Below are 26770 nucleotides of genomic sequence, written 5' to 3'. Positions count from 1 at the left end.
ATAACAAACAACTTCATGCAATCCGTGGCAAAATGCTATAAAAATATATTACTTGCTCATGTCACAGAACAGTGCTACTTGTGGATTTGATCTCTGCTCTGTGGGGTGGTTCGGGGGATTAGGCTCCTTCCACCTTTGAACCCTCTCCTCTGCAACACACAGCCTGCAGTCAGTGTCCGAGGTGAATAGGGAGCTGGTGGTGAGGCAAGGCAACTCGAGGTCAGAGCTTGGGCATTCTTGGCTCCATGGTCAGTGGATGGTATTTTTGTCACACTGTCCTGCCTTTAAACATCTCTGATCCTGTTACTCCTCTCTGGAATGGGAGTCATATGGCTTTCTCTACTCATCCTCAGCATAGTGATTTCAAGGACTAGAATATGTTTTATAAATGGGAGTGTGGCCTGCAGATAGAAGCCTGGCTGTGGGTTCTTTTCTAAATGACAAGCATCCTGCCCACCCCAACCTGGAGTCTTTTCCTTCAGGCCCTAAAAGTAGATAACATATCTGAGAAACATTGTACATGAATGGAGGGACAATTGCAATGTGACCTTATAGGACACGGTCACTGTCACTGTGAGTCTAAGACATAGGCAGCATCTGTCCCTAGGCAATGCTGGTGAACCCATGCCGTGTGTGCATTTTGACACTGAGAATCAGCTTCTACCTCTCCCAGCTCGTCCTGACTGCAGTCCTCAAGCTTATATCTGCAAGGTCAGTTGACCTTGAACCTGGACTGCAGCTCCATTGGATCCTGGCAGGGTAGTTGGCCAGAGACTGCAGCTTTAAATCCCAAGAACTCTGGATTCAAGTCTTGGTTCAAGTGCATAGTGGGCTCACTTTCCTCATCTATAAAATGGGGAGAATGACTTATATGGTTGTTTTAAGAACCAAATGAGCTCATTATGAAAACTGTTGAGCAGGCTGAAAATAGGCACACTCAGGAAAGCTGTGGTTATTTTCATGCCAAATCCAATGTGCTAGAGATGAGTTCTGGGCCCTGGCAGAAGGGTTGAGTCAGACCTTGACCTTGTGGCTTCCCTGGTGGCCCCATTTTGGTGAGCGGCTTTTTGCATCAGTGTCCCTAGCCATTCCAATTCTTTCTCTGAATCTCAGCCAGCTCAGCAGAGGCCCAGAGACTCCATCTAGCCCTGGTGAGGCCAGATCCCCAGCCATCACTGCCTCCTGCCCCAAAGTCCCGCTGGCTGGATTCATAGGCTGGGCTCCATCATCTTAACTACCCAGGCAATGGAATCTAAAGTTTTAAAGTTTAAATCTAAAGTTTTTCCATGGCCTGTTCACTGTTTGGCTCATACTGACCTTACTGACTTGATCCTAGACAATTCTCCTGATTCTCACTATAACTATAGCCTCAGTTCATCAGGCCTAAAGTAGAGCCTGAGGCAAGAGCTTGCGAGATGATTCCCAGATGCAGGAGTAGGGGTGAGAGCAGGTTGAGACAGGGAGGAAGGGACAGCCAGCATGAGCTTTGCTGTTCAGCTCCTGCAGAGGACAACTGTGGCTTAGTCCCACTGGGGCCCCATGAGAAGGCACACTGAATGTGCCTCCTTCTGTGAAAGGAGAGGACGGGGACATTCATCCAGTGTTCCTGTCCTTCATTGGTTGAGGGTCCCTAGGTATGTCCCACCTCCCACTCTGAAAATGTCCTTGTGTTAGATCAGAGTGGCTTCCCAGGCTCTGAGGAAAGAGAAATGGAGAGACTGAGAGGCATGCTTGCAGGAGAACCTGCTCCCTGCAGCTGCACTGACATCAGGGACCAGGGAGGGCAAATGTCCCCTGAGGCCGTCTTAGCAAGCTGTTTCCCACTCTGGGCCTCTTTGCACTTAAGGGTTGCTCTGTGCCATACTAAAGGTCTAGGTGCAGAAGGTAACATCCTATCTGAAGAAGCCTACCTGTGGTTACTCTATGATGTTTTTCTTTCCATGAACCTTCTATGGAAGCCTGTCCAGTGTAGCTTAAAGCCTACCAGGCTGTGCATGTACCCTGGTGTTGGGATCCGTTCAAACAAGACCTGTAATGGACTGGGCTCGTTACAGAAAAAGAGAGTCAAATGCCATTGCCAGTCCAGGAAACAGGCACCAAAGAGTGCTAAAACTTTGGTTGATGATCAGGCGTTGGGATAGAAGGTGTCAGAGTCAGACACAGCAAGGAAGGCAAGCAGTTAGCAGACTTGAGCAGGCAGCAGGGGCACCTGGGAGGAGGCCAGCAGGTCCAGCGTAATTTCTGCACTGTCGGGCCGGCAGGAGAGTCTCTTGGGAATGGCCAGGTTTCACCTCCTGGTCCTGCTTTGCCATTTCAAGGGCACTTCTGTGTATCTGGGCTCCGCTCCCTCGGGGTGGCCGCACGGATGATGTCATTAAAGGTTGGGAGAAGTGGTGACTTCCACGCACACCCTGAAGAAGATGCATTTCAATTGGCTGTAGCTCTTTCTGAAACCCTGATGGCAAAGGGATTCTAGGACTTGGAGGGGGTTTCTTTTCTAGTTTTGGTGAGAAAGCAAAGCAGCCTGGAGTGGCCCCTGGGATTCTGGGGACTCTGAAACGCAAAACAGCAGGGTAGTCCCTTCTGTTGACCGTTGATTTCCAAGCTGCAGGTGAGAGCAACCCCCTCCCTGTCAGAGCCAGCTGGGCAGGACCTGCTCGCCTGAACACAGGGTGAGTCACCCAGAAGCCCGTGGTTTTCCCTCATCACGTCCTGGTCTCAATTCTCCTCTGCGGAGAGGCATGAGGCCAGAAAGACCTTGCGGAGTGATGTGTCTGCCTTGCAGGCAGAGAAAACATTAGGCTGTGTGCCCTTTTACCTTATGAGTCTTTTCTCCTTCCAACCCAGTTACAACAATAAATAACCTCTTGGCTTTCATAGTTTCTGCCGTCAGGTTCTGCAGTTCCTGAGAGCGGAATTTGAATGGTAGAAGGAACATGGAATTTACTCCTTATCATGACAGTTGGTGCCTCTACCATGTGGGCTGGCTCCCTTATCAGTGTTTCTAGTGTATTAATTATACTCACGGCCATCTTCTGGGTCCCAGATGATGAGGTTCTAAATTAAAGCACTCCATTATAATTTGAATCGTATTACAGAAAACACAATAGTGTGGTTTTGAAGTTCCCCAACCTTCCCATACCTCAGTTTCCTCCTGTGTATAATGGGTACAATGATATTCCTTACCTCACAGAATATAGGGGAAGATCGCGTGAGTTTCTGACACGGGAGGCACTTCCAACGGTGCCTGGCATTCAGCTGGTGCTTATTGTAGGGGTTCGATGCTCTTGTTGTTTTAGCAAAATCACTCATTTAAAGATGGTGAAGCTGAGGGAGAGAAGTCAGGTCTGTTTTCAGACCAGGAAAGTCCAAATTGGGAATCTGTGTGCCATTTTATATCTTTGGTGTTCTTCTCACTTCCCTTTTTTTCCAGGAAGATTTATGGATTAAACGGAAAGCAAAATCAGACCGTTGGGATGAAAAAGAGAACAGAAACCGGTGGAAGAAACAAGAAGGAATAGATTTGCCACAGACCAGGGCCACGATGATGATTGATATAAGTGGGTAATGAGTTTCCCCTTGCTGTCTCTGCAGCTAAGGCAGTGAGGAGGCACGTTGGATGACCTGATCTCGCTTCCTGATCACAGCATCAAACACACATTCATTTGCGGAAATAAGTTCTTGGGGGTAGGGAAGGGGGACTAGACACAGTAGGACTTTATTACGTGGGTCCTTTAAGGATATATGGCTTTGAGTACAGTTGCTCACATCTGTATGTCCAGCTTTACTAATGAAAAGCTTTTAAAGGTGTGTATCTTCTACGAATCCTCCAGAAGATCTGGAAACTTTGCCTTTATGAGCCGAAATGCCCAAGAGAGAATCACAGTGTAAATGGAAGACAAATACGAGTGGAGGCTGCCTCTCACAGCAGAGATATATTTAAATGTTGGATTTCTTCCACGGAGCAGCTACCTGAGCCAACGCACATGACCCCGCCTGTCTGTGCTTCCTCCTCAATTAACTGATTTCATTCATGTTAGTTCCAAGTATTGATCAGCCAGGCAAATGTGTACTGATCATTTCCTTTGTGTGACGGACGGTTCTAGGGAGTAGAAGGGACATAATTTACTGAGCACCTACTATAAGCAAGACACTTTCGGGACACTTTATACACATTACTGCGTTTATTGAGATCATACAAGGTGGTTATTAGTATTTCTGAATTATGGATGAAAACATCTAAAGCTCTGAGAAGTTCTGCAACCCAACCAAGGTCACACTGCTAGTTCCATAGCCAGCCAAAGCTTGAAGCCATCAATCGGTCCATTGATTCATTCACTGATTTAGCATAGTGCTGTCTTCCCCACCAGGTGCTGCCGATACAGAGTTCGCTAAGAAATGGTTCCTGCCTCCAACACACCCACCGTTTGGTCCTGCTTCTGTGTCTGGTGGTTTCAAGCCTTAGCATTAAAAACACGTATTATATGATGTACATGAAGTCACGTACATTCTACTTGAATGCTCTGGCATTCAGATTAAGTGGAAAGAAAGGGTTAAGGGATGAGTGATCCTGGAGGCAGAATGATAACATCATATCCCAGTTTACACTTCAGATCTCCTTTCTAGTGATTGCCTCTTTGTGCAAGCCCCCTGTGACTTCCTAAGTAAAGTTAGAAAGTGGAATTTGACCCTGAACAATCTCTTGCAGCAAATATCCCAGTGTGTGTTAGGGGGGCTGGGGGGGACAGTGAAATTTTCTGCCTGTGGGTCATGGTTGGGGTTACAGGTTTCTTTTTCTGTAAGGAGCTTGCTTCCAAGAAACTCATTAAACCTAGAATTTTTAAGAGAGTTAAGGTTTGCCAAGTGGCAAGTGTGGTTCCTTCTGCCCTGTGTTCCCTGGAGGAAGTGCTCTGTTTAATCAGAGGGACAGTCAACACTGTGTTTCTCTCCTGTCTCCCCAAGGGGCTGCCTTCTTCAAATAACATCTGTGTTTCCGGGTGTCTTAACTCTGTCATGATGCCCTTTCCTTTTGCTGCATTTGAGACCCAGGTTGGTGACTGGAGCAGAAGCATTTGGAAAGCTTGTATGCGGCAACTGACTGAGCCGGAGGGGCAGAATAAGTCCATTTTAGGGCTAGAAGGGACTTTATAACACTACTTTGTTTAGTGTGTGAACCTTAAGACCTAGGACCTCTCCAGTACCAGGAGTTCACTGCTTCTCTGATGGCCTGCTTGTTCCCTGGATGGTTTTGGTCATAAGTCCTTTTCTTATTTGGGTACTGTTTGCCCCATGTAGATTTCACCATGGGCTCCCAGTTCTACCTTCTGTCACCCAATAGGATAAGCCTGCTTTTGCTGTTCCATGAGAGGCCTGCAGAGATTCTGATGCGGAGATTATGTCCTTCCTCGTTATCCCATCTTTCTTGAAGGACATGGTGTTTTCAGTTTTTTCACTATCCGATCATCTAAGTAATTACCATTCTAAGGATGACAAGTAGATTAATAAGACGTCTATTAACTGAGTGTAACTGTCTCTCACACTGGGCCTGGTCGTGACCTCAGTGCCCTTCTTAGAACTTCCTGGCAGTTATATAAGTTGATGTCTTGATCGAGAAGTCTTAATTGTGCAGCGACTGCGTTCCAGCACTACACACTGTGGATGTGGTGCTGGAGACACAGGGGGAACACAGGGAATAAGCTGGGCCCTCGTGCAGTTTGTAGCCTGTCCTGGAGCCAGCCCCTTGTTGCACTCACTTGAAAGTTCTTTGCTGCCTTAGGACTGGGCTTTTGGGGAGAGATCGATGCTTTTACAAATTTAACTCTCATGCTCCCCTGAAGGGTGCCCAGGGGGAGTGCGGTCCTAAGCCTCAGCTGAGCTGGGTGTGCTGTGTAGACCAAACCCCTTTCACACACCTGAGGCCTGCTCCCCCTTCTCCTCTGCTAACTGCCTAGAAGGACTTGATTGTCAGGAAATACATATACTTCTTTTTGGAGAAATTCTTGAACCCACAACTACGTGACTTTAGTTTATGATGCTTCTACCGTACCTGGAAAATTATCTCTGTCTCTCTGTCTCTGTCTCTGCCTCTCTCTCTCTGTATCTGTCTCTTTCTGTCTCTCCTTCTCTCTGTACCTCTGCCTCTGTCTCACTCTCTGTGTCTGTTTCTCTTTCTCTCCTTCTCACTTCCCTTTTAAAGTTAATATATGTAAATAAAAGGCCTGAGAGGTCACTAATTTTGCTCACTTCCCATCCAGCCCTGAAAAACGATGGTTCTCAGTTGTGGTGTGGTGCAGTGGGAGGGCCTCGGTCCAAAATTGGGAGGCTTCTCTCTGAGGGACCACATGTGTGGAAAGCCCCTGGACAAGTGACTTTGGTTGGACACACGCCATGATCTGTCTCTGAATTGACTGATATTTATGGTGCTTTTCTCTCTAAATGTCCTGCTGGATTTCTCCCTCCTTGGCTGTGAGACAATCTCAGCCACGGCCTTCCCCTGCCGAGGAGAGGTTGCTGCCTGGGGCTCTCGATAGAGCAATTCCTCTGCTGCTTCTTTAAACCACACTGTCAGGTTCTGACCTATTGTGGCAATGATGTGGGCAAGCAGGAACTGAATAGGAATCCATTCTGGTTGCATGACAGCTTTGGGAAAATCGCTTCTCTGAGTTTGTTTCTGCTTAACATGACGATCTGGGGACAGAGTTGACGCTTACTGAAATAGAAAATAGGTCTGGTCACATGTTCAGTGAACACATAAGGACTGGGAGACCCTAGAATGGGCTCTATTTGAGGTGCAGGAGATACAACAGGGGAGCAAATACATATAAAGTCCCTGTTGTCACGGAGCTTAATTTCTCGAAATCATACACATAAACAAGGCAGCAGCAGCATGTCAGGTGGAGACATGCTACGGAGAAAAATAAAGAGTGCCGGGGCCGGGCGGCCTTGTGTGCGTGTGCGTGGATTCGCACGTGCAGAGTGCACGTGCGTGTGTTTACACAGGGTGGTGAGGGAAAGTCTCATTGAGCAGACGGCTTTGGGAGGTTGCCCGAAGGAAGTGAGAAAGCGAGCCGTGTGTGTGCATGTGTGTGGTGCTGGGAATAGCATTCCAGGGGAAGGCTCAGAAGTGGGACAGTGCTGGGTTTGAAGAGCAGCAGAGAGGCCAGTGCACCGAAATCTCCATGAGACAGGCCTCGAGTTCTGAGAAGTGTCAAGGGACAGATCACTCAGGGCTTCAAGGACTGTAACGGCTCGAGCTTTGCTGTAAGCCAGAAGGCAAACTTGGAGGGTTTGGGGCAGTGGAATGAGATGGTTTGACTCAGCATTTTAAGAGGATCACTCTACACCTCTTTGGGGTGTAGACTGACACAAGGAGCCAAGCCCTGGGGACACAGGGCCCTTGACGGCGTTTCCGGGGTTGCCCAAGCTGCTCGGGGTAATCCAGAGGGATCGCCAGCTAAACCAGCCTTTTGAGGAGAAGAGAGTGTAAAACAATAGCAACGTGTTCCCATTTCCAAAAGGGCCTCACTCTGTGCTGGACAGTTAAGCGATAGGGAAGGAGAAGACACGTGGCTGGGGGGCCACGGACAAGCCAGAGGAGCCACCATAGGGCAGCAGAAGATGTGTGAGCTCACCCTTCACTACCAACAATAAGGGAGCAGTAATGGGGGTTGGGGGGGAGTAAGTCAGTGATGGCACGTCACTGCAATGGAGCCATTACACATGCTGGAGAAGAGTGGTGGTCTTTACAGAATCCAAGTGGGGACTGGACACGTGGGCCAGAAGCCCTCCCTCCCTGACCCCCAGGAATGTACCCCCCACCCCGGTGTACATTTGCAAGAAGGCTTGTGGTTATTGACATAAGGCTTGTACAGCCAAAGGGGAGACCAGAACAGCAGAGGCAGCCTGCCATGACCCTGCTGCCCCCTCGGCAGGGTTTGAACCTCTCATGGAGCAGGGGATTGGAGTGAAGGCAGAGAAGGGGTTTTCCTGGAGGTTGCTATGAGCCTGGGAGCCCAGATGGCATCACTGCAGCCACGTGAACACCTGTGGGGGGGGGGGGGGGTGGGGAGGGAGTGCCTCCCTTAGTGCCCTCAGAAAGCCGGGGGAGCCTGCCATCTGCTGGCTGACTTGAGTATTGTATCCCGCTCCTCAGCTTCAGACAACTATCAACTTCAGAGAGAAATGTGTATTGGCATTTTCTCCAGGCCAGGTGCTGTCCATTTCTCTCTTTTAAATCATCACACTTTCTCCAGGGTATGTCTTCTTCACTCCTATTTTTAGGGCCACTCGGAAAAATTAAGCGACTGGGCCAAGATCATTCAGTAATTGGAAAACGGATGCCAGCTCAGCTCTGACTGCAAAGACGATTATTTTAGAGAAGCTACGATCACGTTGGCTTTGTAAACTGTAAAGTGTTATGAGGGAACTGGCTCATGGCAGGTGTTCCTTGTGTACCGAATGGAAGAATGGATAAAGGAATCAGTATGCCAATAGATGCTCTTCAAGGCCTAAGGGGTCAGAAGACCTAGGATTCAGTCCTTGCTCTGGCCCTCTGAACCTTGGAGAAGTCATCTCATGGCTCTGAAACAGCTTCACCCATAACTATGGGTGTACTGTAACGGCTACAGCATTGGGCTAACACGGGAACTACTCATTTTGACTGTGTGTGTGTGTGTGTGTGTGTGTGTGTGTTTCTTTCCGTAACACATTGAGATCTATTTTCCAGTCTTGGCGAGACTGGAGTGATTTTCAAGAGGAGAGCCTTTTCCTGCTTCCTTTGTGAACTTTAAATTCATTTGTGTGGCTGGTCCTGGAGGGAGGTGGGTGGGGGAGTGAGCCCTCTGCTGGCCACTGGCATAGAGCATCCGCCCAAGTCCTGGCAGGGGACACCTGTGAGTTCTTCTAACACCCCACTGAGGCCAGAGGACATAGCCTGAGCAAATGCCTTTCTAGTAAGGGAGTGGGACTTTTAAAGAGCGACCCTGATTTTGTCACTCCTGCCCTAAACACCATCAGCAACTCTCAGTTGCACTCACAGGACACAAAGCCCCCAGGGCAAGGCCCAGCCATCACCTTCACCCTTTGCAATTCAGCCACTGAGTCCCCTTGGCATCAATCCTTCCTCATTCTAACCACAGTAACCCCCAGGGACCCTCCATGATTCCCCCACCCCCACCCCCCATCCAACGTTGGAGGAGAGATGCCTAGCGCTCTGGGACCCTACAGCCCTCCTGGTTCCTGAGGTTAGACCTCGACTCCAGCTCTGCACACCCCTAATGAGACAATGGAGCCACATCTGGAAGAGACCTGCAGGAACTGAAAGCTGTTCAGGAACTGGGTGTGGACATGGAGTAGCTCTCTGGGCCCCCACGTCCCTGTGGGTTTTACCTTCTAAATGTCTCTCAGACCTTATGCTCCGTCCCCACGGCACCACTACGCAGCCCCTGCAGCACCTCCCATCTCCCACCTCTCTGCCCAAGTTGAAACTGCAACAAAAAGATGGTTTAAAGAAAAGATACGATCATAATCATCCCCTGCTAAAAATTCCTTAGCAGCTTCCTATTGCATTTAGGAAAAAGATCAAAATCCTTATTCTGGACCAAAAGAACCTGCGGGACCAGATTCTTGCAGCTGCCTCTGTCCTTTTTCTGCATGGCCTGGCTGCCTCAGGGCCTCTAGAGGTACTCTGTCCTCTGCCTCCCCTGCCTTCTTCACTGGTTAAGTCCTATTTATTGTTTAGGTGACGATTCAGAAGCCCTTCTTCTGGGAAGCCTCCCCGCTCAGGTCCTCGTAGATGTTCTCATAGTGTCTCAGATTTACTTCTAAAACATGCAATTATAGATTCACTCAGTTTGCAATTATACATTCACTTGTCTGATATGGTGGCTGTTGCCAGCCTCCCCTTGGCATGGAAGCCGCACAAGGCCAGGGCCCGTGGTTATTTTCTTCACTTAGTGCTGCTCGTATAGGCTGTATTCAGTACTGACTATTAAATGAAAAGGGAAAAGAGAAATCTTGGAACAAGAGAACCAATCAGCATAGCCCACAGGGATCCCCCATACCTGGAGTTGGCCAGGAATGGTGGAAAGAAGAGTGGCGTGGGAGGGCCAAGCTGAGAAAGGGAGAAGGTGGGATCGATTGTCCCAAAGAATGGTGATTTGTGGACGGACTCTGTGGTAGCATTGGAGAAGCCAGCCTCATAGGCTCTTTGCTTTTAATTCCTTGTTCAAGGTTAGAAGTCCCTCTGCAGATATCCAATGGGCAAAGCTCATGTTATGTGTCCTGGCTCCCACAGGGAGGAGGGAAGAGTATCTTCTTCTGTGGCTTCCATGGTGGGAGGCACAAGTAGAAATAATGGTGTAAGGCAAGCAGGCAGCTGTAACAGTGGTGCCCAGGATCCCGGAGTGTGGCCATGTCTGTCAGGGTCCCTGGGAGAGGCAGAAGTTGAGGGACTGTCTCTAAAGGTGTGGGCAATGTGGAGGAGAGCCATTAGGGCTAACACAGTTCCCAGGTCTAGAGAAGCTGAGGTGCAGAGACCATCCTTAGGCCTGAAGGGGCATGTGGGGGGAGCAGTTATCCAAAACCTGGGATGCTGAGTGGAGATGGGTGATGGACTGGCATTGAGCCTCTGTTAGGATGCAAAGAGTCACCCCCCTGTGATGCTATAGGGATGGGGCTGGAAAAGAAGTACCCTGACCCCCTAACTGCCCAGTCTCCTGCCTTCAGTGTCCCAACACTTCCCATTTTGATCTCACCAGAAACCTGAGATATCATTCATGCGGGATGGCTTCGAAGGGTATAAGCTGGGAAAAGGGAGGGGAGCAGACGGAGGAAGGGCAAAGGGAAGACCAGACTCCTTGGAAATTCATTCTCAGTGGGGAGACAGAAGTGGGCTTGGACTTTGAGGGTAGACTAGAATTTCAGGAGACCTTTTGAGATGGAGGAGGTGGCTTGAACAAAGCCAGAGTCACCAACTGAAGGACGTGGTTGAGGCATGGTGAGCTCATGCTTTGACTAGTATGTGGGCAGTCTGAAACCGACTCTACAGCATTGTCTTGGCTCCGGACCTTCAGCCTACCCATCCCCATATGGAGGTATCTACCACCTTCCCAGGGCCAAGGTCAAGGACTCCCACGTGATGGGGATTCTTCAACCGGAATTTGATTCTGGTGTGGCTTCTGGGAAGTACCTTATCAGCTTTGGGGGAGGGGCTAGGACTGGGGCTCAGAGCCTCCCAAGGGAGCAGTCAACAGAGGGTTAAGCCTCCCTCTTAAGGCCTGATTGTTATAGGGAGCCCGTTTGTTGGGGTTTACACAGCAAGGCAAGCGTTGCTATGGCAGAATTGCAGGCAACAAGTCTTATGATCGGGAACTTCCAGTTGTGTATATAACACGATGGCATTTATTAAAGCAAGATAAACTCAGCAGCAAAGGATCTGGCCTGAGCCATGAATTCTTCTCATCCTCGCATCTGAGACATCACATTCCATTTGAATGAGGCCTATCAGCCCAAAGGTTTTCATTAAATAAGTCCATTTACTGAAAATCTCTGAGAGAATCAGCTGGGAGTTGCTCCCTCCCCTCCCCCCCAACTCACCATGTTTTAAAAGACAAATGTGTAATGTGTGGTTCTGACTCGATATTTGCCAAGTACAAACAGAGTTCCCTCCACCACGAGATGCATTCAGGCCGAGGCTGGGGACACCGGACTCTGATTGGGGGAGAAGGAGTTATTCCTAACAGACATTCTTTCTAGTTCTAAGACCTCAGGGTTGTAGGAAGGATCCACCTGAACTTCCCCACCCTCAATCATTCTGTAATGTGTACCCATAGCACGCATTTCCTCAGGGAAGGAGGGATGTTCACCGGGGTCCTGAGTGAGGGCAAGAACTTTGAGACCTGAGTTGAAATCCTAGTTCTACGATTAAGTGGGTAGGTAGCCATGGGCAAGTCGTTACACTTCTGTGCACCCTGTCATAAAAAAGTGATAGCAGAGACAGCTAACACTTAGTGGCATTTAATATACACCAGGCACCATGGTAGGGGCCTCATCTGGATGATATCATTTATTTTTTCGTAGAAATGCTATGAAGAAGTGTGAGCAACCGTACTTTACTCATTAAGAAACTGAGACAAAAAGAGGTAAGGGAACTAGGGGATGGTGCAGCCAAGGTGTGAACGCAGGCTGTCTGCCTTTGGGCATCTTGATCCTTGCTAGATAACAGTTGTCACCTCATCTATATCATGGAAGTTTTAGCAGGCTACCTTAGAAGGTGGGTATAAGAGAGCCTCTGTGAGAGCACAAACCATTAGTCTTGAAAATGTTGAGTAAGAGGCTGAATCTTAAGTGGTAACCTTTTCCCAACCTCGCTCAACTTTGTTCAAAAAGGTGCTTTCCTCTCCCCCAGCCTGTGGCCTCCCACCTTTCCTTCTTCCTCTCTGACTTGACCACCATCCCTTTTCACCTTTCCTCTGTCTGTTCAAATATGGCTTTGGTGGAATTCAGGCTCAACAACGAAGGGCAAAACAACAGCCAAATTTAAAAGTACTTGTGCTTTTATTAAAAAAAAAAAAAATACAATCAGGTACTGTCCAGATGTGTTTTGGAAAGGAAGATCTCTTTAAAAATCCTTAGTTTTCATCATCATCATTATTATATTAATCATATTAATCATATCCTTAAAATCGAAACAGTATTGCTTTTCTGGTTTTTGCTGTATGAAATGTAAAAAAAAATTGGGGACGGCCTCCAATGACACACACTGAATCGTTGCGGACAAAAATAATGATAATTAATTATACAGCTTTGTGTAAAATACAGCTGGTTCTAACACCGACTACCACTGTACACCCTACCCCTCTCCCATTCCCAGAGCCACCCAAGAGAAGGACAACCACTGTGATGCTGTCACTGGAAAATTTTTTGCTGATTCAAACAACAAAACAGAAACCTGTGGAGATCATTGTCTTTGGTGCGAAGGAAATACTCGCAGGGTAGGTGAGGCGGGTGCTTCCGCCATTGGCCCCGATGATCCATGGTCAACTTTAACTCCTGACAAATACCCGGGTGTGGCTTGATGGTTGGACTGGTTGTGTTGATACTTTGGTAAAATTTGCTTCTTTCTCTGGGCCCTACTCCTCTCTCACCCAGTTGTCCCTGGAACTTACGCCCGTTTGCGCCTGCCTTCAAGGTTTCGGAAATTGCTGGGTCTCAACTTCATCTCAGCAAACTGGATTGAATATTCGTGGCCCTTCCAGTGGAACCAGTTGACACCCTGTAAAAGAGAGGAGACCTCCAGATGGGTTTCCAATAGGCAAGGTGTTCATTGATCATTGCTGCTTAGTTGACGGAACAAAAGGAGTTCTGTTTCAACCTGACCATGTGGTAGTTCATAGCTGTCTCTTGCCTATCTGTCTATTGGTCTGTGTAGTGAAAACTTCAAAGGAGTTGGCTGAATCTGACTCAGTTTTTAAAACTTTAGTCAGAAGTCACCGGCATTGGCATTGAGCTTTGAGCTGCCATTGTGAAACAAAATGGTGGCTGATGAGACTTCCCATGGGTAGGAATAGATGCTGAAGGAATTCAGGTCGTGACTGGAAGTTACAGAATTGAGTAGCTATATGCAGGGGAGTCTCTAATTCACGGGATTCTCACGGAGTATTTTAATAAGGGTTTGTATGGAATGGCAGAAAGAGCACAGGTGGAACACAAATTGTACAACCTGACATAGAGAGTTCAACCTCAATGCTCTTACATACAGAGTTCAAGCTCAGTGCTCTTGAGGCATAAGTGGTCTTAAACAAATCATCAAAACTTTCTGGGACTCAGTTTCACTATCTTTTTTTTTTTCCTCTTAGGGTCTGATAGTGCCAACCTTGAAAGGGTGCTATGAAAATTAAATGAACTTGTAAAGGAGTGATTATAGTACCGGGCACATTGCAGGTGCGAAGTAAATATTACCTCCCTAATCTCCAATAGGGAGAAATATCCTTGGAAATTTGGCCAAAGATTTTTCTTTCTCAAGAAAAGATTATATTTGGGTCTGGGCCTCCTAATTCCATGTTTGACTCTTCCATACAGTCTACAGATGGTAAAGTCTGCCCTCTTCCCACTAGGGGAGGGATGGCTGCTTCCGGGAGTGCTCCTGTGAGGCCACCACCGCATTCTCTGACTCCTCTTCTCTCTCTTTTTTTAAAAAAATTTTTTTAAAATTTACTTTGGTTTTTTTATTCTCAAGTTAGTTAACACACAGAGTAGTCTTGGCTTCAGGAGTAAAACCCAGTGATTCATCTCTTACGTGTGACACCCAGTGCTCATCCGAAGGGTGCCCTCCTTAATGCCCATCCCCCATTTAACACCCCCTCCACCCCATCAACCCTCAAGTTTGTTCTCTGTATTTAAGAGTCTCTTATGGTTTGCCTCCCTCTCTGTTTTTATCTTATTTTTCCTTCCCTTAGGTCACTCAGGGAAAGACAGATATCATCTGATTTCACTCATATGTGGAATTTTAGAAACTTAACAGATGACCCCTCTTCTCTTTAAGCTACATAGGGCTGTGAGGGGACATGGAAAAGTTCATGGCTGGTAAAATGAAGCAAAAAAAAAAAATTGAGACACTACGTGATTCTAAGTGTTTGGCATTCACTGATATCAGGCAGTGTCTGAATCTGACAGGGAGGTGACATTTGGGAAAGGCTGACTCTCCCCATGGGCGAATGCATCTGTGACTACCCAGTCATGGTAAAGCACTGCCGCCTGATAGCTTGGGCTTTGCGCTGCCCTTCCTCTGCCCTCCTGCTTCCCTCTGACGGAGGCGCAGAGCTGGAAATGAGCCTTCCTCATTCTATCCTGGAGACTGAGGCCAGAGAGGGAGAGTGACATCACAGAGTCCACGCAGCTGCCAGAGCTGGGACAGGACTCGCATAACTCCTTCGTGGCCCTTTTCCGTCAGCTCGTTCTTCTTCCAACAGCAGATGGGAAAGAAAGGTTTCCTTTTGGGCAGGCAGCTTTTGGGTTGTTTTTTCCCCCCAGAAGGATTTTGTATTGTCCTGGTGGTAGGGGACAAAGAAATAAAGGTGGTGGAAAAAGGCTCCTATGGAAGCATCCTTGAGGCAACATGAGAAGGTAGAAAGAGCACCCTGCTTTCACCCCTGCTTCACCTAGACAGCCTGCATTTTATCTGCTTTCCTTCTGGGCCACAGACAAAGGTTTTGTCTGAGGAGAACATTCTGTGTTTGGAATCCACATGACTGGTGGTTGTCCCAGGATCTTCATGGGTTAACGTGGACTGCTTCTAGGATTTCACCTGACCCGCAGTGTCCCTGAGGTTTCTCCCTGCTGGGGACAGACGTGCCACCATTTCCCGGAGGTTGCTGCCCCCTCCCAGTCTCAGCCAGAACTGAGGGGCTGGGGTGCCTGCCTGTCACCCCCAACCGGCTTCCCAAGCCCTGCCCCAGGCACTCGCGGTTTACTCACCTGACTGTGGTTGTTGTCCCCGTATCTCCCCATCAGGTTGACACGGTGACAGTTCTTGTACCAGAAAGCCCCCTTGTAGGACAGGGCACAGTTGGTAATGGCTGAGTCCGTGTCCTTGTCGTAGGTGGAGAAGGATCTGCCGTTGTGGTAAGCCATGGAGTCACCTGCAGAGAGAAAACAATGGATCTGAGGAATCCCAGCTGGAGTGTCCCTGTGGGCTCTGAAGGGCAGAACCAGGGTGGCCACTCAAAGGGCCTGGGGTGGCCTGGCCTTAAAACACTGGACCTGGGATTAGGGTCAAACACGGGGCTGGAGGGGACATGAGGGCTCACTCTGAGGGCTTGCTTCTCCTAGAAGCAGCATAAGGTGGTAGAAAGAAGGTTGTGGGTGGCTTTGGAGGGTCCAGCTTCAAGTCCTGTCCCTTTCCTTCCCTAGTGTGATCATGCACATGTCAAGCCTCTTACTAAGCCTCAGTGTTCTCTTCTATAAAATGGAGCTAGCACATTGATTCTATCCACCTCAGGGTGCTGTTTGGACAATGGATATGAAGGTATATGCTGAATGGGTAGAGTAGTATGTATAATGGCTGTGACTGCTGTGACTTCTGTCACTGTTTTGTATTCCTTTATATAACGGAGCTCAGAGAGTAAGGTGAGAAACCCATGTTTAATAATGGTGCACTCCCCCCAGCAAATACAAATATTTATTGCCACCCTGGTAATCAAACCCTTTACATATTAGGGGCCACCAAATAGTATGTGTATCGTACAGTTATTTTTCACTATTTATGGGGCCAGTGTTCCCTGATCCTTAGACAAGATGCCCATTTGTACGTAGCACTATCTAGGGATCCAGTTTGTCATTTAATATATTGCATTTTAGGGACATTTAAGTGCCATTTCTTTCTGTGTCCCTGCACTTCCAACTCTGGCCAACACAGAGCACAAACATATCAAGACAGTGAAACATTTTACCCTGATATCTTGAAGCAAAGTACAAAGGGTCTCGGAGGCCTTTTTAATGAGGAAGCTACCAGGAACAGGTGGGTATGGTAGAAACAAGACGACCTCCTGTGGAGGGCCGGCTGCCACGAGAGGAGGTGGCTTTACCAGGGTCACCTTAGTGAAGGGGTTCTGGAAATGCAGGGAGAGATGGGTGGAGGTCGCATTCCTGCTGCTTAGTGGCTTTGCTTTGCCCAGTGACAATATCCTTCTTGCCTGAAGCCACTTCACTCAGAGAGACATTTATTGCCAGGTAATAAAAGGCCAGGATTCTTTAAGGGACACAGGAAGGAAAACAATTTTGGCCCGTGGGCTTCTCTCCCTTCACTACCACCAGACTGATCTCAGAAGAGTTTGCTCTCTCCTTAGATCCAACCTGGCTCTCAGCAAATCTTTACCTGGAGACACTTCCCATTATGGATGTTTCCCTGCGGGGCTCAGAGAGGTTGGAAACATAGCATAGCTCTGTCTTTTGTGTTTTCATAGATGTAACTGGATGCCACTCCAAAGCAGGTAAGGGTGCTACCGGGGGGTCCTGCCAGCAGACCCCATCCCTCCTCGTTACCAAGCACACTCGTCCGCAGCCAAGCCTGCCCCCCTGGGTCCACCTTCTACAAGCTGCTTCACCCCAGGTCAAATCGCCCAACTTTTCTGGGCCTCAGTTTCTTCATCTGTGTAACAGCAACATCTTCCTGGAGGAGTTTCTGTGAGAACTGAGGCGGGGTGATGCGTGTGGAATATCTGTAGAAGATGCTACCTAGTGGCCTGGATGCGTGTTGCTTCTTTAATTTCTCCTCTACCATAGAGCCAGAAAAACCACACCAAGGCCATTTCAAGTCCATGAAATCTTCAAGATCTGAGCTAGGTTTTGTACCAGAAAGGGAATGAAAGGGCCACTTGAAAGGCAGTGAGCTGGGGTGCCTGGGTAGCTCAGTTGGTTGGGTGACAAACTCTTGATTTCGGCTCAGGTCATGATTTCGAGGTTCGTAGGATCAAGTGCCATGTCGGGCTCTGTGCTGACAGTGCAGAGCCTGCTTGGAATTCTCTCTCCCTCTCTCTCTGCCCCTCCCCTACTTGCGTTCTCTGTCTCTCTCTCTCTCTCTCTCAAAATAAATAAACATTAAAAAAAAAAGGCAGTGAGCTTCTGGTCATGAAGGTGTGCAGGCTGAGGCTGGATGACCACGTGGCAAGGATGTCTTAGAAAAGATTCAAGCAGTTAGTGATGGAGAGGATTGTCTGCTACTCAGAGTGTGGTCCGCAGACCAGCAGCATCCCCAAACAGTGAATCTGTATGAAATGCAGAACCTTGGGGATGTCAGCCCCTGCACATTAACAGGATCCCCTGGGGTCATATGTGCACAATAAATTTAGATGCACTGGATTAGATGAGTATTTAGGCCTCCAGGAGACTGTTTTTCTATCCACCTAAAACTGCTATCTAAAAATGGGTATGAAAAAGACATATTTTCTGATTCCCAACTTACTCTGTTCTGGTGACTAAAATATCTAGCCAGCTCTGTTCAGCTGCCGTTCTGGATTAGTACCTAATAAGGATTCAGGTATTTTGTTGATCTGATAAGTGGATGGATTAATGAAGCAAGGAGTGATGAGGAAATTAGCTAAAAACACAAGGAAGGCTTTTTATGGTTCCAGAGACCGGAAGTGTGGCTACCCCATACCTACCCGCGGTCCCGCTGTACCCCTCCACTTTCAGCTTGTAGCGAGTCTTGGCATCTCCCACGCTGAACCTGTCGTAGACGGCGTAGGCGGTCTTCCCATGGTCGCGCAGGTCCACCCGGAGCTCATACTGCCCTTGGGCTGTGATTTTGTGTAGATTGTCCAGCCCTGTGGAGGACAGGCAAGGGTTACAGAGGCAGCACGAGTGACCGAGGCCATTGTTTCTACTCCATCCACCCCATAGGAGCAGCAAGTTAGGCTCTCGAAAGAGGCTGGTGTCACATAAACCTGGGCTTGTGGTTCAGTCCACTCCTCACTGGCACAACACCAGGCAAAATACAGGATGTTTCTGAGCCTTGGGTAAAATTGGGTTGACATCTTTGCCCTGCCAACTTCCTAGGGCATTGTGAAGATCAGAGTGGAGGTGCCTGGGTGGCTCCGTGGATGAAGAGTAGGACTCTTGATCTCGGCTCATGGTTTGTGAGATCAAGTCCTGCATCCCGCTCTGAGCGGACAGCGCGAAGCCTGCTTGGGATTCTATCTCTCCCTCTCTCTCTGCCCCTTCTCCCTCTCTCAAAATAAATAAATAAACATTTTAAAAAAGGATCAAAGGAGATAAGGTGGAGAAAGCACCTTTTCAACTCCCAAGCTTCTTGCAAGAGAGAGGCAATGGTTGCCAGCCGGACAGACATGCTGGGGCCCTGGGCACCAGAGTGCGGAACAGTGTCCTCTATGGGGAGATTATCTGCAAGTGTGAGCTGCATGTGCAGATGGATGGACGGATGGATGGATGGACGGGTGGATGGATGATGGCATTGTGGTGTTGGTCTGGGGGAATTTCAAGAGGCCGCTCAACTGCTTATTGGCTAGATTCCTGCAGGCACACAGCTTCATCTCTCTCTCCCATGCACAAAGTGGGGATTTTGAACCTTGCATGAGTGCCACGAGGCTCAAGGTTAGACCAGAGTTTTATTTTGTTTAAGTTTATTTATTTATTTTGAGAGAGAGAGAGAGAGAGAGAGAGTGTGTGTGAGAGACCACGAGTGGGGGAGGGGCGGAGAGAAAGGGAGAGAGAGAAAATCCCATGCAGGCTCCACATTCCGAGCTGAGCCTGATGAAGGGCTTGATCTTATGACTGATCCTGAGATCATGACCTGAGCCAAAATCAAGAGTCAGACACTCACCTGACTGATCCACCCAGGTGCTTCAACCAGAGTTTTATTTTTAATGACCTAGAGAATTTAACGTCTTTTCCATTGAAGATTTGCAATTCTGCATCTACTACCACAGCCACTGTTTCCTCCTAGTTTCCTTCTCTCCAATGGGTTGCTGTTAGGACAAATGACAGGGAGGGCAGAAATGGGAAGTTGGGACACCAACATGCAGGGCTGCATTACCAAGCCAGAATTCTTCTCTGCGGTCCCCAAACCCAGCAGCGTAGGCTTTCCAGTTGCGATAGAAATCCTCACGTCCATTCTTGCGTCTCAGGAACACCTATAACATAACCAAGGAATCAGGGTGCGCTTTAGCTATTGAAAGAAAGGGAAGGAATCTTTCTGAGAGGAAGAACATCAGACTGGGAAAAGCATCCATCCCCAGCTCTGTTTGAAACTAATTTGCTGTGTAACTGGGCAGGCCACCTCCACCTGAAAAACAGGGATTAAAAATACCACCTAGCTTTGGGTGATAACGATGTGTCAAGGCAGAGGTTCTAAATGCACCCTCTGGTGTAGGATGTTGCTGGTGGGGGAGGCCATGCACGTGGGGACAGGGGTATATGGGCACTCTCTTCACTCTATGTTCACTTTGGCTGTGAACCTAAAACTGCTCTGAAAAACAAAGTTTATGAATTAAAAAAAATACTACCCAGCTCGAACAGTAATGGGATTGCAAATAATTCATGTGAAACTCTTAGCACAGTGCCTGGTGGTTAGCAAATGCTAATTAATCCACATGATAGGCTCCATGACCACCGTCATTCTTATGCATCACAGAGCTGTTTGAGGATCAGATGAGATAAATTACAAGAAAATTATTTTCTCGTTTTTTTTTTTAATCCTCAGTTTCTTTCCCATTCCTTTGTTTAAGAGATAGTTCCTGAGTGTCTCTGTGTGACAGGCACTGTCTTGCAAAACCTCATACACATTTGGTGTCTGAGTGCATGGGGAGGACCTCCCCCTCCCCCCTCCCACCCCTGCTGAGCCCTCTGCTCCCAAGCTCCGTGAGGAGGACTCTGGAGCCTGTTTCGGTGATACTCACAATCCATCCACCCCCATCAGAGGTCATGTCACAGAAGACTTCCAGAGCCTGGGCCTTATCACCATTCAGATAAATGGTGTAGAGGCCAGAGGTCGTGTCTCCATTCAGCATTGCTTGGGAGCAGTCCCTGGGGAATGGGTACAGGAGTCCAACTGCAGGATAAGAAGGAAGAGTGGCCCTCTTAGAGAAGGAGGATTGGGTTAGGGGATTTCAAACTGCACCTCTACTGGTATTAGCTAGATGTCTATGAGTAAGCAACTTAACCTCTCTGCGGCTCTGTTCTCTCATGTTCAAGATAAGGATAAAACCCATTTGGTGGGGGTGCAATGAGGCTTTAGAGATTACGGATATAAGGGACCCATCTCAGTCTCTTATATTCATGGAAACCACCAATGATATCAGTGGGAGGAGAACTGAGCCCCTGTGAGGAGCATGTATCGGGCTGACCTTGATCTACCTCGAGCAGCCAGGCAACACCTGATGAAGACCCAGGTCCTGGCCAGATGGCTGGGTCTTAGGCACCCACAGGTGGCTCACTGTGGATCAGGACACTCTATTGGGCATCTAATAATGATGCATCCCAATCTCTTCAGAGGATTTGGAAGCCAAAAACAAGGATTCTAGCCCTGAACTTACATTTCCTTGTCTTGGGACACTGGAGAAGTCGTTTAACTGCCCTGAGACCGGGAGTCTTAGAGGGACCAAACAAGAATGTCTGGGGAATTTCCAAGTGATGTGATGCAAAAAGAATAAAACTTGATAGACATGGACAATTTTGGAGCTGTGCTTAGCAGGTGGGATGGAGAACTGACGGTCACAGCAGTTCTTTTTTTCTGATCTGACCTCCTCCCTGTACTGCACCTTCACTGGAGGTTGTATCATTAGCTGTTTCCTTGTTTCTTTCCCGGCTCTGGTCTGGGAGCATCTCTAAAGCACATTCAAATTTCTGTGCTCCCAGTACCCGGCATGAGATCTGGCAAAGAGATAACTTTCAATTTTGCACCTCCCTCAATAGATGTGTGCAGATTGACTTGTGGGGAGTGTGAAGGACCAGAGGCAGCACCGGAATGCACTCTGTGTACCCCACATCCAGGCCTTTCCAAAGGCTGACTCCCCCCTCCCTCAGGAAGGCATGCTTCCTCTTAATTCACCAATGAAATGCCTTGCATGTTCTCTGTCTGCCGAAGATAGCCAGTGTCTGCTGTGTAGGGGTGGTTCTCCGGGCCTGGAACATCTGAGCCCAGATCAGACTCTAAGTCATGCTATAGCCTTGAGCAGGTCATTTTGTGTCTGGGAGCCTCTGCTACCCCAACAGAAAACTGGGCATGATAATCCTACCATCTTGGTGGGAGGACTGCTTTTGATTTTGAATGTGGACAGGCTTTGTAAATGCTGACATGCTGAAGGAGAGAAAAAGGGACACAGCTTACAATGAGCTTAGACCATGGACCACACCCTGGGCTAGGAGATCAAGGTCCTTATGGGGAAGGGATGCTTATTGATCCCATTGTATAGATGAAGAAACTGAGGCTTATAAAATGACAGCAACTTTCCTAAATCACACACGAGCAAGTGGTGGAGATAGGGATTGAATATAGATGTCTCCCTACTGGCCCTCCTTCCTTTTCATAATGAGATCCTTAACTTCCTGTACCCACATCCATCAGACTTTCAGGTAGTAGCAAGGCATTGATCCTTTTATGGGGTTTGATGGAAAAATTTTCTCAGAATCAGAGGAGAAGAGGAGGGTTGGTCTAGTCTCACAAAGTTTGACCTCAAGACTCAGATATACTCTGAGACTCTTACTTGTGGTAAAGATGGTCTGGACCAGCTTGCTCCTCAGGGGCCCATTCAATGCCTGGATCTTGGCTGTGTAGTGGGTGGATGGGCTCAGCTCTGCCAGGCTATAGGAGGTGGTTTCTGGACCCACAATGACTTCCTAAGGGCAGAAGAGAGAATATAATAGTTTTTGTCCACATACATCATCAGTGCACAGATGATACATTAATTCATTCACCCATCCATTCATTTCTTCATTCAGAAGAATCCACTGAGTCTCACTCTGTGTCAGGCTCCATGCTTACTTCTGGGACATCAGAAATGGGGAGACTGAGGCACGAGAAAAGGTGCTGAAGTCAGAGGGGGTGAGCAAATGAAAATAATATGAGAAGGTAATGATTTATCTCAAACACACTTGATTTTGGGTGGTGGAGTGGTGGAAGAAGTGGGAAAAGACCAGATGCCAAAGGGCCTTAAATGCCAAGCTGTGGAAATTTAAGTTTATCATGATAAGCTGCAGATTCCCAAAAGGGCTTTTGAACAAATGAATGACGTGAACCCAGCTTAATTTGGTAGCAAGGTAAATCACGCAAAGGGCAAAAGGTTTAGAGACCAGTTATACCAGTGGCCCCTAATATGGCACTTTTTCATCCTCCTCTGGGAAACTTTAAAATAATATAACACCTGGGCTCCATCCCAGACTGACTACGTCATAAGAGCCAGAAGTGGGGCTCTGCCGGGTGCATATTTAAGAAGCTCCTCAGATGATTCCCATGCAGTCAGTCTGGGGATCTCTTGAGTCGGGGGGTGACTGCAGTAGTTCAGTAGGCACGGCACAATGAAAGTCTGAGCTGAGCTGGCATGTCTCTTTCCCAGGACAGAACTGTTCAGGAGAGGTGTACATGTGCCTCTGCTGTCAGACGTCTCCTAACTACCCCTGTAGGTTGTGATTTTGCTCACTGGGCTGCTGTCCAGAGGACATTAATTTCAGCTTTCAAGAGATCTTCCTTTTCAAATCCTCTTTCTAGCTTCCAATGCCTGAGAATTCACCTTTTAGCAGATGACTTTGGTGTCTGGAATTGAAATTCAACCTACGCTTCTGGCAAACCAAACTCATCAGTGCTGTCTACAACCTGCAAACACAGCCAACAAGGTGTAGGCAATAATGAGGCAGTGTGGAGGTGCCTGGAAGGTTCTCTCGCACCATCGCACCGGGAAGGTGAGGTTATCCTGATTCTTCCAGATGGAGGGTGGGGGCTGAATTTCAAAGGAGCTGCAAGACTTGCTCTCACCCCACGGTTTATTGGTGGCAGAAGACGGTCTTGCATTCTGTCTGCCAACATCCTGCCCAGGACTCTTTCCTCCTTTACCAGGTTGATTTTCTTGGGTGAAACATACAAACTCAGGGATTGGACATGCAGCAAAGTAAGTCAGTAAGTGGACACTAGTGACCTTTGTGTGGTCCCCAGGTCTGGTCCCTGGGGAAGGATCAGGTGCAAAGCTGGGTTCATTGAATTACTTTGGCGATACAATTACCCCTCAGCTCTCCCGGCTGCTGTGAAAAGTGGCTTTCTATGCAGTCAGGGTTGATCGAAATGAGGCTCAGGACTTCAGGTAAACAAAGTCCTAGAAGGCCTGACTGGGAAGGGACTTTCAAGATTGGTGAGTCCAATGCATTCATTTCACATTATGTGAACACTGACACAAGGTGCTTATGTAAAGGACTGCCTCCTCTATGAACACAGGGAGTTAGTTTGTTGTTATTTCAACTCAAAGAAGGGCCATGGTAGAGACTAGAAATGTGTGTTCACTTCTAGTTAAACATGGGAGATTGGATATGCCAGTTTAGTTCTATCTTCTTCTGAAACCCACTACAATGAGGGTAAAGGGATATAAAGTATAAGCCCACAAGGATGAGGTGGATGATAGACGGGACAGATACAGGCATGCAATGTCAACAGGATCGTGACAGATGGTAAGGGGTGCCATGGAGTGACAAGTGAGGGGGCAGAGCTGAGAAAGCTGGGGCATAACTGACTAAGGGGGTTGGGCCAGTCAGAAGCGGGTTGATGAAGACCACAGAGTCCAGCAAGTTCAGGAATGGAATGTCTACAAAAGCAAAGATGCCTTCGAAGACTAGTGTGGGGCATGGCTGAACAAAGGTGTGTTTAAAAGCTTAAATAAGGAATAGATGCCAAGCTTTCCAACAGTCTAGAGGACTCCAAGCTCTCCAAGCTCTCTTCAACAGTCTAGAGGACTGTCCTTCCCAGTCTAGATGAAAGGCTGAGGTTACTCTCTGGAGAGACTGAGCCAGAGAGAAGATTCTGGATTGAAATCCACCAGGCTCAGTGGTGCTACAGTGGAAACAGAAATGAACGTTTGTTCACATAGGAGCCCAGGCTCTTCTTCCACCTATGCTCCTAGCAGCTTGGTTTGAAAGGGTTGGAGGAACCTCTAGAGAGATGGATTAGCTCAAGAGCATAGGCTTATAGTACCACTATTTGTGAGTCCCCCAACAAAATGACTGGGTACTTGCTTACTCACTCTATGTTGAGCCCCATAGTTGACAAGACCTGTGTATGCATTTGGGACTCCCAATAAACTGTTTCATTCTTGGCTCAAGGACAAAAGGGCCATTGGGCATTGGGTGGGAGTCTCCAACATGAAAGAAGACCCAACCGAACAACAGCAGTGGAACCGAAAGAAAGAAAGAAAAAACTTGGAAGAGACACTATTCAGGTTGTAGAATAAAATACCAGTAACATATATTCTTAGAGATAACAAGAAAATGATGTATGGAATATAAACAATATGCTAGAAGAAGATGAATGAACAGGGAATAAGTAAAAGATCTTGGAAATGTAAAATGTGATGACCAAAATTAAAAATTCAGTAACAAGTTTAGAAAATAAAGTTTAGAGATAAAGTTCACTTATGTGAAAGGAACAGCTAAAGTTATTTCAAATTGGAAAGTACGGGAAAAAGAGGAGAGAATATAAATAACTGCTGTAAACAGTATTAATGGTTGATGGCATAAGAACATGGTGATGTATGTTTCAATATCTAATGGAATGATACCATCTGTGACATTGTATATATGGCAAATATTCCGAAGAAGCCCTTGGCTTTTGCTTAATAAAACATTAAAGCACCATGAACCCAGCTCCTAAAATGTCCTCAAGTCTTGTGAGCAGTGGTTTTTGATCTTGGCGGGCTATCAAAACTGGAGTCTGGTTAAAATGAGACAGGGAGGCTGGAGAATATGATTCAGAAGGTCTGGCATGACATCCAGTCCCTATTAATTTGTTTTTTTTTTTTTCTTCTCAGCTCCCTAGCTGTATTGGGGAGAAACAACCCTACGGTAATTCTTTTCTCTTTTGAGGATCATGTACATGTTTCAAACAGCAGTAGAGAGTTTATATACTTCAAGCTACCTTGACTGTACCATCCACAGATTCATACACCAATAGGTAACCGGTGACAGATGCCCTGGGGGGTCTCCAGGTGAGGAGAGCAGTTTCCGACTGAACGTCAGTAGCAGTCAAGTCTCTTGGAGAATCAAGGTCTGAAGAAGATAAGTCATTTATTATCAAATACGTCAGCAACTATAGGACAGAAATCCCTGGCTGGGTTATCAGGAAGCCTGGGTTCAAGTCCTTGCCCTACCGTTGACCTGTATGACCTTGGGCAGAACCTTCCCTATCAGTAAATGAGGAGGTTGAGTCATGTGATCTCTAAAGACATAATTCTCTGTGGTTCATCTCATCCTAAGGGCCAGATTTTCCTGAGCTCTATATACTCTTGATTGGCCTTGGGTGGATTTAGGGAGAAAGACACAGCTGTGAACGTAATTACCAACCTCTCTTGCTCTTCAGTAATAGGACAGATGAATGCTGATATTGGCATTCACCTCTACTGAGAGGATGCTTCCTCTATTTCCCTACTTGCCACAGTTTGTAAGAAGATCTCAATGTATAAAAACCCAATGGACGTCTAGGAAAACGTGCCTGAAACATCTTTCTCTTAAAAATATTTCCCTGCCTAGAACATGGATCATTAAACAGTGGGTTTGGGGCCAGTGGGGCCTGGTTTTCCACTTAAAAAGCCCTCCTTTTAAAACCATTTCCTAATCCATGGGGAGAACAGGTCATTTCAGTTCAAAAGGAAATGGTGTGTTTCTTAAGGTCCTGACTGAGTGGGCACTGGTGAGTTTAGCTGATGCTGACATCATCACATTGCAAGGATCTGACTTAAGAAAGAAGGGTTAGAGAGCATGAGCACTGAAGATGAAGGCTGTGGGTGGGCGTCTTCCCGCTCCCAGCGTCTTTGTACCTGTTGTGAACTTGGTAGTGATGACTGAACTCTTCTGAGGCCCTTTCTCTGCAAAGATTCTCAGCACATATTCCGTGGCAGGCTCGAGGTCGGTCAGAGCATACTCCACTGTGTTCCCGGACACCGTGCGTGTAATTTCTGGCACTAGACATAAAATACACACACCGAGGCAGTTACCTCTCCCTGTGTGAGCCGTCAGCACACTTGGCACATGGCACACACATCTACTTCTAGCAACAATTTTCAGT

The 26770-nt window shown here is 47.5% G+C and overlaps 1 protein-coding gene and 1 long non-coding RNA gene across 5 annotated transcripts in view; one reads left to right on the top strand and one right to left on the bottom strand.

Moving 5' to 3' along the window:
- The window catches only part of LOC131491439 (uncharacterized), a 96772-nt gene extending 71420 nt beyond the window's left edge, over positions 1–25352 (top strand). Inside the window, exon 2 of the long non-coding RNA XR_009251455.1 lies at positions 23219–25352. This is a non-coding gene — a long non-coding RNA (uncharacterized LOC131491439). The remainder of the gene's footprint in view (positions 1–23218) is intronic.
- Positions 12537–26770, bottom strand: part of TNC (tenascin C) — a 95271-nt gene continuing 81037 nt past the window's right edge. For all 4 annotated transcript variants that reach the window (XM_058694373.1, XM_058694374.1, XM_058694375.1 and 1 more), the window contains 8 exons: positions 26523–26666; positions 25625–25755; positions 22218–22350; positions 20412–20563; positions 19550–19646; positions 18159–18320; positions 15475–15638; positions 12537–13273 (listed from right to left, as the gene is read on the bottom strand). In XM_058694373.1, the coding sequence (XP_058550356.1) occupies positions 13163–13273; positions 15475–15638; positions 18159–18320; positions 19550–19646; positions 20412–20563; positions 22218–22350; positions 25625–25755; positions 26523–26666 (1094 nt within the window). In that variant the 3' untranslated portion in view covers positions 12537–13162. The remainder of the gene's footprint in view (positions 13274–15474; positions 15639–18158; positions 18321–19549; positions 19647–20411; positions 20564–22217; positions 22351–25624; positions 25756–26522; positions 26667–26770) is intronic.

The sequence above is a fragment of the Neofelis nebulosa genome, chromosome 12 (assembly GCF_028018385.1).
Source record: "Neofelis nebulosa isolate mNeoNeb1 chromosome 12, mNeoNeb1.pri, whole genome shotgun sequence".
Taxonomy (NCBI): domain Eukaryota; kingdom Metazoa; phylum Chordata; class Mammalia; order Carnivora; family Felidae; genus Neofelis; species Neofelis nebulosa.
Note: the sequence above shows the minus strand (reverse complement) of the source record. Positions and strands in the feature narration are given on the sequence as shown.